The sequence below is a fragment of the Neovison vison genome, chromosome 1, assembly GCF_020171115.1.
Source record: "Neovison vison isolate M4711 chromosome 1, ASM_NN_V1, whole genome shotgun sequence".
NCBI lineage: Eukaryota > Metazoa > Chordata > Mammalia > Carnivora > Mustelidae > Neogale > Neogale vison.
In genome coordinates, this window is record NC_058091.1 from 250,583,053 (window position 1) to 250,595,988 (window position 12,936).

Genomic DNA, 12,936 nt, shown 5'->3' on the forward strand with positions numbered 1-12,936 from the left:
GAAAAAGCAAAAGAAAAAAAAATATTTTCAGAAAGTGCCATAAAGAAGTTAAAAAGGAAATATAATCCAGAATAATGGAGAATCGCCTTTATATATATATAAAGGTTGGAGCAAGCTTCTCCTGGTGGTGGTGGTGGTTAGGCCAAGACCTGAGTGACCCAGAGAAGCCAACCATGTCAAAATCTAGGGAGGAGAGTATTCCAGGCTGCAAAAAGTTCAAGTGTAAAGACAGAAATGAAATCAACATGTCCCATGAGAGGAAGGCAGAAGTCGGCAGTATGATGACCAGAAGGGGAGTGGGATGACAAGGGATTGGAGAGAGAGGCTGGCACAGTCCAAAAGGGCTTTGGAGATTATTCTATCATGGGAAATATGGGGAGTTCAGAAAACGGAGCAGTATTTGCAGTTTTCCAAGGAAACTCTGGTCTCACTGCAGAGAACGGATCCCAGTGGGGCCCAGTTAGATGTAGCAGTGAGGAGACACTTGTGATCACCAAGCAAAAGCAAGTAGTGATGTGGCTTTGAGAGGGAACAGCAGAGATGGTGAGAAAAGCTCAGATTTTGTTCAATTTTGAGGTTGAACCCAGATCTTCTGATAAACAGATGCAGGTGGATATTATACACAGTGAAATAAAGGAAAAGGAAAAGCAGACAAATGAATAAATGATGTAGAATGGAGTTAATGATGTGATAGCCCAGCCTGGGGTTTACAGCCGCTGCATGAGAACAGACTGGCGTGTCAGTCAGAAATGTCGATAGTGTTCTCATTATGCCGCAAGCAACGTAAGCCAGACATGAATTCATCTGGGAAGGACATCCAGGGTCGGAGGTTGGGAATAATGCAGAAAACTACACCAGGGCTCTGTCTGGGGAGCCTCCTGCCAAGCAACCGTGGATAGAGAGAGGCTTCTGCTAAAGAGGGGGGGTGGCCCCCAGGACTAAACAAGATGTCCACAATGAGCCTTCCCATCCACTGTCTGGTTCAAACACTGCACTGATTTGAAGAGGTCTGGGGCAAGCCGTGTTTGTCACACAAGAAATTGCAAGGGAGGACCATTTCCTGAGCCAGGTGTGGGGCTGAGCATGTCACAAGTATGGTGCCAGTCAGTCCTCATGAGCATATGAAGTTAGATACTCTTAACTTTATAGAGGCCTGAGGACCATGAGACTCAGAAATAGCACAGAAAGGACTGCAGCAATTCAGTTCCGGGGGGGGGGGTTTGGAGGAAGCAGGTGGAGGAGGTTCTCTGGCCCTCCAGAGAGAAACCAAGAACAGCCCGGATTTCAGACTCTTTTGGAAAGGCAACATCAGCAGCTTGTGTTTGCGACCTCTATCAAGATATTTGGGCAGTCCATCAGTGAAATTGCCTTCAGGCGGCTGTGATGAACCATTTCCTGCCCAGTTTTTCCCACCCATCATCAATGCCTTGGCCCCCTCCTCCGTCCCCCCGCCAGGGACCCCGAATGATTTTACTCTTATTCTTGCTGCTTCATCAACCTGATCTCGCAAGTAATTCTGACAGCGCAATGGGTATGTTAATGACTCTCTGTGAGCATTGGGTTCTGAGTGTCTTCTCTTGCCAGACACCATCGATCCGACTATTGTGTCCAGTCCATAGAGCTTTACAGCAGAACTTGCTGGGGAATAAGTCAGCTTTTTGTGTCTTATGATTTTTAGCTTGTAATATTCTTCAAATGGATTCCCCGATTGGAATATCCCGCAGGCCAAGTCTTATTACTTACCCTGTGCTGCACAGCGTGCATGCTTTATATAAAAGGTTATCAGTGTTCTTAATGCTGCACCTGAAAAGGTTTCAACTTGTCTTGCCTCCTAGGCATATTTTTACTACCTCCAAGTACATTTAACCAGAAATGCTACTGGTGACTAAAGAAGCCCCAGTTTGGAATTTTTTAAACCAAAATTAATTTCCATGTTTGCCTCTACTTGCTACTAAAGTCAAAAGCCTGCGGGACATGCTATTGAAAGCTATTTGCTGGCTGCTGGTTGATTTAGGGCTCCCTCTTGCATTCTGGAAGTGCCCTATAGCCCGAGGAGAAATATATTTCTTTATAGATGTTTAGAAAATCATCAACAGGATGATACAGGTTGAGAGAACAAATGTGTTACTGCTACTCATACAGAAGGTTTAAAGGGTTTCCAGCACAAAGCAAGGTCCAGTGATTACAGATATGTGACTACTAGAGCAAACCACACATAGACTCACAGGGTAGACAGGGATCGTGAATAGAATCTGCCCAACAGTCTGCATTGTACAAATGAGGAAATTAAAAACTACAAACGAGTCCATCCAAATGGGTGCCATTTAAAATTCATCATCTCTGAGACAGTGCCCTCGATATCTCTCAGGATATGCATTCTAACATTTGTCTGGGGCTGTTAGCCCCTGCCTCCTGCTCTCATTCCCCTCAGAGCCCTGGACCCTGGTCACTTTCATCAAAGCTCCCTTCCAGTTGCAGAAGTCACCATATCTTCATGGTTAAAATGACTGGCTATGAAGAGGATGCGAGTGTGTCTCCACCATTCAGTAGATGTCAAAACTCGGGCAAGTCATGTAATTGTTCTGCAGCTCTATTTCCTCATCAATAAAATGAGATCAAAAATTGCAATCATCTCACTGTCTGCTGTGAGTATTAAATGTAATGTCTATCAAACCCTTATAGGGAATCCAGGCACGTACTTAGAGCTCATTTAAGCAGAACTATTACTGTCATCGTCATCAACATGACCCAACTCCTGCTCCTCCTTGGTTCAGCACACTGGGTTTACAAAGAGAAGAAAGGTCATCAGATACGAGCTCCCTCGAGCTCTCCTTGCCTTTGCCTACTAGCACCCTGATACTAGAAACCTCTTGACATCCTGCTGGCCACTCTTTCCTCCTCCTGCTGTAACCAATTCTCACTCCCATACCCAGCTCCATTCTTGGCTTTCTCCATCCACCTCTTCTGCTGAGACTGTGCTCTTCCTCAGGATGAGATATTTGCACTTCTGTCTACCTGTCTCAAAGCTGTAAGCTCTGTAGGCCCCACTGCTCCACTCACGTTTCCTTATCGCCAGCATCCAGTACATTTCCTGGCATCCAATAATCACTCAATGAAAGTTCACACCATGAACACGTGAATGACCTTCACAGAACCATGCAATTCATTCAATCTAATTAAATGGAACAACCATTTACTCTGCTCCAACCACACGCCAGCCACAATGGTGGCTAACGAGATTAATAACACACAGGGCTGCCTTCTATGAGTGGTTTATCATCCCCTGAAGGAGGAAGAGGAATAGGGGATTGATGGACGGACGGAGAGATTGATGGGGGGAGGAAGAAAGACAGCAGGGAAGAGGAGGGTAGAGAGAGATGGAGGTAGGCTAGATTAATGGCATATAGGCTAGGGTATGCATTAGGCTGCCAATAAAAGTAAAATATGAGTGTGTGTGATTTTTTTTAAAATCATTTAATCAAATTTAAAAAGAAGCAATACGTCTGAGTTTAGTAAAATAAATCACAATTTCACTCCAGGGGAACAAACTTTGTACAGTCTTCTGACACACCTGTTTTTTTTTTATACAGAGAATACACTGAGACCCAGGAAGACTGTATATCAAACACAGGATTCCTTCCTCCACAGGCAAGGTAAATAGTCAGATCAAATCTCCATGGGAAGTCTTTGTAACCCTGTACACATGAAAGTACCTGTTAGCCCATTTTTCTCCCATGTATATTAGGAAAGAAAAAAACCCCAGAGAGATAGCTGTGTGTGACCATCATTGATTTATTACATCTGCTTATTTTAGGCTCTTAATGTAAACAAAAAGAGTTACTCTTCTGGCTGGAGTGAATGGTCCTGATTATCAGGCAGAAACTGGGCTGTTACTACAAGACAGGAAAACAGAGGACTATGTCTGAAGGCCAAGAGACTCTGTGGGTTTCTAAGAAGTACTTCCATGGCCGGAAGTCAACAGTCAACAGACAACAAAGTTGCAGCAAGGTCTTCCACGGTGGTTCTAGTGCTAGCTCAAAAGACTGGTGCAGAGCAGGGGGCCTCTCTAGCCCCAGCTCCTGCCACACGAGTTTTCCAGCATCTGGCCATGGAGCACCACCATCTTGCATGGTGCCCAGTTCCTGCAACAGAACCAGCTTCTCCATCCCAGCTCATTCCAGGCTCCTATAGCATCGGCAGCTTCCCAGAACCCAGCTTCTCCATCAACAGGAAAGCCAGCAGCACCCATCAGTCAGCAGCTTCCCCTGGCAACCTTCTGGGGCAGAGAGCTTCTGATCAGACACTCCTCCATGAAGAGCTTTCCCCAACACCTTATAGGGCAGAATTCTAGCAAGTTCCAGAGGGCAGATGTCCATCAAGTTCTGCTAGAGTAGTATTATGCAGCCTCTCGCTATTCAGTGAGCTGTGATGTGCCTTCCCTAATGAATCATAGCCTTAGTGGAGATTCCTTTTGGGTATCCTATCTTAGCCCTGGAAGTAGTGGCTGCTCCTTAAATCTGCTCTTCCTGTGTCCTTTCAAGTGTTATGAATTCTACTAACCAGTTCTCCACTACTCCAGTCCCCTGGTACAGTTAATAATTGTTCATCAACTTTCCCTGTCCAAGTTACTATGCGTCCCAGGAGCAATGAGCATACCTGGCAAGATTCTCCTTTCTAAATGCCATTCTCCAATGGATGTCTAAGGCTGAGGCAGAAAAACACACCATGGCCTTAAAATATCCTATAGAACCAGTAAGGAAGGAAGTGCTCACTAAACAAAACAAATAAACAAAAAACAGACCAAAAAAGGATGGGGGCACATCAAAAGGACACAGGGGTGACCTGAAATAACTCCCAATCTCCAAAGCAGAAACAATCTGAACAATAAAATCACATATATTGGCCTATAACTCAAAATTTCATATAAATATCTCTGAATCCATACTGACACAAAGGTTGAATAAATGGGAGTAAGACGAATCTTCCTTACAGAAGAATTCCAAATAACTTATGTAATAACATAACATATGTAAGGAATGTAATTCCTGCCCTTCACCCTTGAGGGCAGGCTAGATCTAGACTTGCTTCCAAAGCATAGACTAGGAAAAGGAAAACAGTAACTTTTGTGGCGAAACATGGTGTACACTATGCATCAGCTAACGATGAAGATTAACCAAGTGATGATATCATCAGTGATGTCACATGAACATTATGATACCTTGATACAATGTGAAGAGCAGAGTATTCCAGCTCAATAGTATTATTTTCAAAACCCATAACCCTAGTCTAATGATAAGAAAAAACACTAGACAGAGATCAGGGGACATTCAACAGGATACTTGGCCAGCACTCCTCAAGATTGTCAAGATCAGGAAAAGCCAAAGATGGAAATTGTCATAGACCATAGGAAACTGGGCAAACATGACAATGAAATGCAACATGGTGCCCTGGATTGGATCCTGGAACAGATATGGGACATTAATGGAAAAAAAAAATGAAATCCAAGGTCTTTAGTTTAATTATAGTAATGTACTAATGTTGGTTTCTCAATTTGACAAACTAATGATAAGGTGTTAACAAGGGGGAAACTGGATGCAGGTATAGGATAACTCTCTGCTTTCTTTGCAACTTTTCTATAAATCTAAAATTGTTCCAAAATAAAAGGTTTGATTGAAGAAAATTTATTGTGGTTTCTCTCTCCTGATGGGATGACTGATGCAAGTACCTAGTCTGATTATCAAGGCAATCATTCTGCGGACCTAACAAACAGCATTCAATGTCTTCATAACCATAATCAGAGAAGGAGGGAACAGAGAAAAGGAATCCTTGAAAATGAGGTCATTATTTTTTTTTAAGATTTATTTTAGAGAGAAAGAGAGAGAGAGCCCATGTGCTTGCATGAGTGGGGGGAGGGGCAGAGGGACAGGAAGAGAGAATTTCAAGCAGACTCCCTGCTGAGCACAGAGTCCAGTGGGGCTCAATACCAGGACCTGCGTTCAAATCAAGAATCAGATGCTTGATTGACTGAGCCATCCAGGTACCCCGAAATGAGGTCATTTAAACTGTGCTACCTTGTAGATTATTCAAGAATGCTTTTTTTTTTAGATTTTTTAGATTTTTTTCATTCAGAGAGAGAGATCACAAGTAGGCTGAGAGGCAGGCAGAGAGAAAGGGAAGCAGGCTCCCTGCTGAGCAGACAGCCCGATGCGGGGCTTGATCCCAGGACCCTGAGATCATGACCCGAGCCGGAGGCAGAGGCTTTAACCCACTGAGCCACCCAGGAGCCCTAAGAATGCTTTTTGTTTCAAGAACTACTTGGCTTAGAGTAATTAAATGACACACCTTCTAATAAGTGGTATTAGAGGAACCACTGCAGACAAAGCCCTGGTAACCGTATCCAGTGCTCCAGCTCAGAAGAGCATTTGCTTAGGTGTTTGAACCAAGTGTCAGAAATGTTTTTCTCAGAGTATCTTGACAGACCTCAGTTATCAGCCTGCGTTTACTTACACTTTGGGTCATTACAGAGCCCAAAGTTGTAAAGAAGAGATTAGACGCTGCATCAGTATCGTATTCTAGGATGGAAAGAACATGTGTCTTCAGAATTCTAGAGGCTTCATTCAAAAATCAGTAAACTCTAAAAGCAAGAAACAAGTTATTTTCCAGAAAGCCCAAACTCCAAAAGAAAGCAACAGTTTGTTTTCTAGAAGTCCTGAATCAGTTCTGGACAGCCTGAAATTCATGTAGCATTTTGTTTTCTGCACATAAACACTCAGCAGTCTGATTTCTCAGCTGTAGGCGGCTGCGGACTCCTTAGGACATGAACTCTGAATGCGGCTACAACCATTCTATCCCACAGCTTACGTGCCCTGGCATTAGGAACAAACCTCACTTCTCAAATGAAGAATACATCCACTCCTTCCATTCCTGCTAGTTTTAGAATAATGTTATTTTTCTTCAAAATGTGTAGGCACAACTGATTTTTAAGCTGGAAAAGTTAATGAAAGCGACATTGCATTTGAGGTCAGCCGGCCAGAAAAATGGCTGTGAGCCAAATCCCACATCCCAAACATTTTGCCTCCATGGCCTGTGAACAAAATGCCCACTCTCCTCCTGATCTCCAGCAGAAGCAAAACAAAACCCCGCAAGACAGTTATCCATTGGAATTGGAAGTCTTTCAGGGGCAGAAAGACACACACACACACACACACACACACTCCCTGCTTAAGACACAATAAAAAGGCTCTTTCACACAGAACGTTCTGTACACAGGCAGCACAAGGACTACCCCTGGAGATGCTGTTTTTGGGACAGCCAAGAGATCACAAGCCTAAAACAAGCAGTTCTTAGAAGATGCACAGTAATCTACCTGGTTCCAAATATAAGCAAGAAAAAATTCTTAAAGCTGGTTTATCTAGTCGGCTTGAAATCCTTTTGGACTAGTGGAAAATTGTGCAGTAGAAATGGGGATGAATTTGTGTTGTCATGAGATCCTGCTGATTTCCTTTCTCTCAATGTCACATTTCATGCATTAAAATTCAGTTGCCCTCGGACTCCCCCTCACATTTTTCAAAGCAAAAAGCAGTACGAAGAAACAGGAAGTATCCACAATTACACACGCAGCAACAAGTTAGGCAGAAAACTAAAGTTTTAACTGTGAAATTCAGAAAAGCAACTATATTACATGACATTCCACTGCTTAATTCTCTTAATAAAGAATATGAGGCTTTAAGTGCAAACTGTTTATAGTCCAAAATATTATGCTAGAATTATAATTATATACTATATATATAAATTATATACCACATTACAATTTGATTTAGTATCAAAATGTTCATGAATTTTCAGTTATTACCAATATTTGTCCTCCATGTTTTCTGAGTATCATTATGTGCATCTCAGAATTCAGAGGGAAATAAATATACTAAGCATTGACCATATCAATTTTACTTCTGACTTAAAGCCAACAGGTGATACATTTTAATCACCAAGGAAGAATGCTAGATAAATCAGCATATAAACATAGCAGTTAGGATGGAATAGTTATGTAACCACAAAACTGCTTTACTGAACTAAAGAACCTCAAGTCTGGACCCTACTCTGGAAAACATATTCATATTTACAGATGTATCAGCATCAGATTATTAAAATCTCCTTCTTTCCAAGTACTTTTCTTTATCCTCAATTAACAACATATACTGTTATATCAGTATAACACATATACTGATTTAATAGAAACTGTATTCCTGAGCCAGACTGGGAACCCACACCATATTCTGTACAGGGAACAAGAGGGAAACCAGTGGTTCAGGATAATCGGCAGACAAGGGAGCCCATACAGCAAAAACACGCCTAGACAGACAAGAGCAGGTGGAAACTTACCACTGGAGCAGTTGGTCCCACCCCAGCCAGGCTCACACTGACAGGTGTTTGGAGCAATGCAGCGACCGTGGACACATTTATCAGCACAGTGGGCTGTCAGAGAGAAAATCAATCAAATAAGGAAAGTTGGCACAAGAAAAAAAAAAAGAAAAGAAAAACCAACAACACAGCTGTTTCACATCCCAGTCTCAAGTATCACTTAAAAACAACATGCATGCTTGATAATTTCCTTCAATCCATTCCTTGGCCCTCTCCTAGTCTGCTGTGCGACCAAACAATTCCCTTCTTATTTTGAGATCACCAAAAAAATTCCTTCATTTCTACTATCTAATTCTACTTCATGCCAAATTAGGAAAGAAGTTGCAAGGAAAATGGCCTTGTCCACATTTTAAAAAAATTATCAATGATTACCCAGTATACCCTCCTCGTTTCAGGAGAAGCATATGAGGAGGTAGCAACAAACCCCAGAGCAGGATATGAAGACTTGAGAGGCAGAGTAAATAGAGGGGTCTTCCCCTCACAGGACACCTTCGCTGGAAACAAGAGTCAAATTTCTCTGAGCACATGTTACTCACAACTATGACACAGCAGAACTAGACACCCTTTTTCTATTCAAAAAATGTCACTGAGGTCTTTAGGAAGTAGTCAATTTCAACTTCTCTTTCATTAGTGAATATGTCGGGTGTGACCCACCCAGGGAAGTCAGGTTTATCACTGCATACGTGAGCGGATGGGTTGTCTGAGGATGTCTAAAGCAAAGGTCCAGAGCCCCACAGGAAGCAGCATCAAATCCATACTGTGCTAAATGTTAGCACCGCCTTCAGTATTAGCACCTCTCACGTTGAGGACACATTCTTTTAAGTACCCTGATATAAGAGTAATTGGGAGAGGCACAATGCATAGTTAGGAGTTCAGCTATTCCAAAATTTTAGGTAAGGATGGGATAAGGTATCCTATGCTTCACAGATAAGTTTTACTGATGCATGTCTTATCACAAAAGTTAAACAGATTTACTGTCTACATGTGAAATACCAAAAAACAAAATAAACCTATCTCTGGTTCCATCAGCTCAACATTTCTGTTGACCTAGATCCTTTCAGAAAATTTTCCCTATATATTTCTCTCCTCAAGGAAAAAAAAAAGAATCACAATATTTTTCAATTTTGTTTTCCACTCAATGTAATGGTAAAAATCTTCCCCTGATATCTTCCCCTAAATATTCCTTTATGTGATACAGGCAGTGTTGTATGAATATAGTTTATATTGTATATATAATATATATACCATGATATATATTTTATGTACATATTTATATGTGTGTACATATCTGTGTGTGTATTTTATATATTACATATTTTCTGGACCAAAAACAATAACCACTTCTAAGGTCTTTATCAAAAATATTAGACGTGAAGAGATATAAAGGAAGGCATTTTAGATGAAAAGAAAGCACAAAGAAGGGGTAGAAAGAAGTCAAATTGGAATGAGAAGATCTGCTTGGGTGCAATGTTGGGAGAAATAGCTTTGGAAAGATATAGAGCTTGAAAACCAAACTAAGGTGTTAAGACTTTACTCTGAGAATTAACTGGGAATACTCTAATGAAATATACAGAATTATTACAACAAAGGAATAAAGGAATAAAGTGACCATAAACTTAAGGAACTAAAGGCTTACTTCCTTCACCAGAATAATTATTTAGCCCCCAGGCCATTTGGTGAGGGATGCCAAGCCAAGTGAACTTGGGACCTTGGGCCACAGTAGAGGTTATGGACACTAGCATTCCAAGGAGATGCTTAGTAACTCCCCAGTACTTGATTCAGACAATCATACATTGGGTTGTAATTAAAAGCAAGCTTAGCCTGTAACATATGAACACACTGGCTTTGTAAAACCTGACTCATGCTGTCAGGTTAAGTCAATACGTGCCAACCTAAGGATCCACTGCCTCCTACCATCTCCACGTGTGTGTTTGACACTGTAGATGTGCCATTCATTTGTAAGGTCATAGCTCCATAATGTTCCTTAAAGTGTAGCTATGCACATACAAGCCAGCAAACTACCATAAATGGAGCATGGAAGGGTCAACTAAATGCCACAAAAAGCTCAGGTCAGAGGGCATATTCTGGACCACACTATGATCTATGGTAGTGCGCACACCCCAGGACACTCCCACCTTACCAAGAACATTGGCGTCCACCATGATATATAAATATGAAAGTGCTTTGTCTCACTTGTCTCATGTACTCATAACATCTGTTTGCAACATAATTGCAAACATCAGTCTTCAGACCCAAATTTACGAATTTCTCCTCATTCAAGACACTAAAACTATGTAAAACTCTGTCCACATATCTCGAGAAGTTTATAAGAGTTGATACTATGAAAGAAGTTTTGTATGATACTGTGCATTAAAAAGAAAGTGCAGAAATTGCATATGGTAGTTGAAGAAAAATGTGTCACCCATCTCCTCAAATTTCAAATTTTTGAGATTGCTGGGTCATCATACAAATGCTCTCATGTTTGATTCCTGATGGGACAAATTCTGTGTTTTATGAAATGAACACCAAGAAGTCCAGTCAATTAAAATAAATAAAACAAAAATCTTGTGATGGTAATTTAAAAATCCAGATTGAAGCCTCAAACTAACATTTAGCCAAAGTCTGGAGCAAACTGTCAATAGATAGTTAGCACCAAACAAATTCATCTGTAAATTAATGAGAAACTGGAAGGGAGACTCTGCTCTCCTAATGATTTTTTTTCTTAATTAAAGCTAAAGCCAATGGAATCGCCTCTGAGCATTGAAGCCTCAAGTCAAGTAATTAACTAAGTGAAGGGGAATATTGTTGGTATAGATTCCAAAGGGAAAGAATACAAATTCTATAGCTATACTGCAGAATCTTCCCATAACATTAGACTCTCACACAAGGGCCATGTGTGCTCCATGTCCTTCCTTATCCCACCAGCTTGGACTCCCACATCTAGCAATAGCCTTCACCAAGTAACAGCTAGACCAGCAGGAGCAAAGGGAGACATCAAAAGAAAAGAGAATAAGCCATAAAACTCTATGTCCTCAAATATCTCAATTGGCCAAATTGCAGGAACACTCGCTATGGTATATGTATGGATAAACACAGACCCTCTCCCAAGGACATCAGTGGACCTCGATGCCTACTCTAGTCTCATCTTTCCTCATTTAGCTTCAGATGCCACCTACTCCAGGGTCTAAGCTTCCATAACTAACAAACTCCATGTGAGAAACCAAAGTAAGATAAAGACATCGATTTTTCCTGTAAAAAAATCCCAAAGTGAACTAGAAAGAGAAAAGGAACAGCGGTCCCTCTTAACAAATGTTTAATCACTTATCACTTAGATTTCAAGAATAGGTACAAAAAAAAAAAAGAATAGGAACAAAAGATCCATCATAAGTGTGGCTCTTGCATCAATGAGAAACAGTCACTTTATTCCCTATTGAGGTCCTTTCTTCTTATTTTTAAAAGGGCAGTTATAATCAGGAAAATGCTATCAAAAATGACCTATCCAATATGATTTATTTTTCACATCTCCCTTTAAGAAAATCATCACATTTCATATTATGAGTTTCGGGTTGTTCTCTTTTGGAACCAGATGTAAGCTGAATCTCTGCACCCCCACTAAATGCACTGCTGGAGACACAGGACTTGTGAATGGCAGCCAAGGCATCGTCTCGCTCAAGAACTGGCAGGCAGGAAACACTGATGAGAAGAACATGCCCCATCTTTGAAGTGAAAGCTGTGGACAGCCTGTCTGCCTGACAGACAGGTGAGGACTGACATGATGACCCCAGGATCTTCTCTAATTAGGCTCCCATTTCAGCCTTAGTTCCTAAATCCATTTAAATCCTATTACTAGTGCCATGGACCTCATTCCTTTCACTTGTAAATACTTGGCTTTAATACCAAGAGCCACTAAATTATACTCAATGGTTTTCTCTTCTGCCACATACATTTCACTTTGGATTTACACCCAGGGTATGGAAAAAAAAGTGGGCAGACTAAAGATTCCTTTATAAACCAATTATATCTCCTAATACAATAAATAGTTACTGTTGTTCAAATGGACATAATGTCATCAGCTCATTTAATCTGAAAAATGTTTCCATGATCCAAGTATCTCTTAAAAATAACTGTCTGGTGGAAACACAAACCTTCTAGCTAAACTTACCTCAGAAATTCCTTTCATTCTGATATTATAAATGAATACCATAAGTCACAAATCTTGTTTTCACTCTTTATTCTGAGTTTCTATAGAGGAACATACATTTTTTTACAAATTTTATTTAATTATTTATTTGACAGACAGAGATCACAAGGAGGCAGAGAGGCAGGCAGAGAGAGTGAGAGGAGGAAACAGGCTCCCCGCTAAGCAGAGAGCCCAATGTGGTTTCCCGAGGAACATACATTTTTAGAGGTAAAGGTGCCTTTACTGAACATAATCATCACGATTTTTTCAGACAAAGAAACCAAGGGTAGGAATATGGAATGGTTTTCCCAACATTCATAGCTGGTCTTAGAGGCAAA

The 12,936-nt window shown here is 41.0% G+C and overlaps 1 protein-coding gene across 6 annotated transcripts in view; it reads right to left on the minus strand.

Annotated features, from left to right (window-relative positions):
• Positions 1–12,936, minus strand: part of MEGF10 (multiple EGF like domains 10) — a 343,784-nt gene that overhangs the window by 74,659 nt on the left and 256,189 nt on the right. For all 6 annotated transcript variants that reach the window (XM_044228414.1, XM_044228404.1, XM_044228423.1 and 3 more), the window contains one exon: positions 8,380–8,472. In XM_044228414.1, the coding sequence (XP_044084349.1) occupies positions 8,380–8,472 (93 nt within the window). The remainder of the gene's footprint in view (positions 1–8,379; positions 8,473–12,936) is intronic.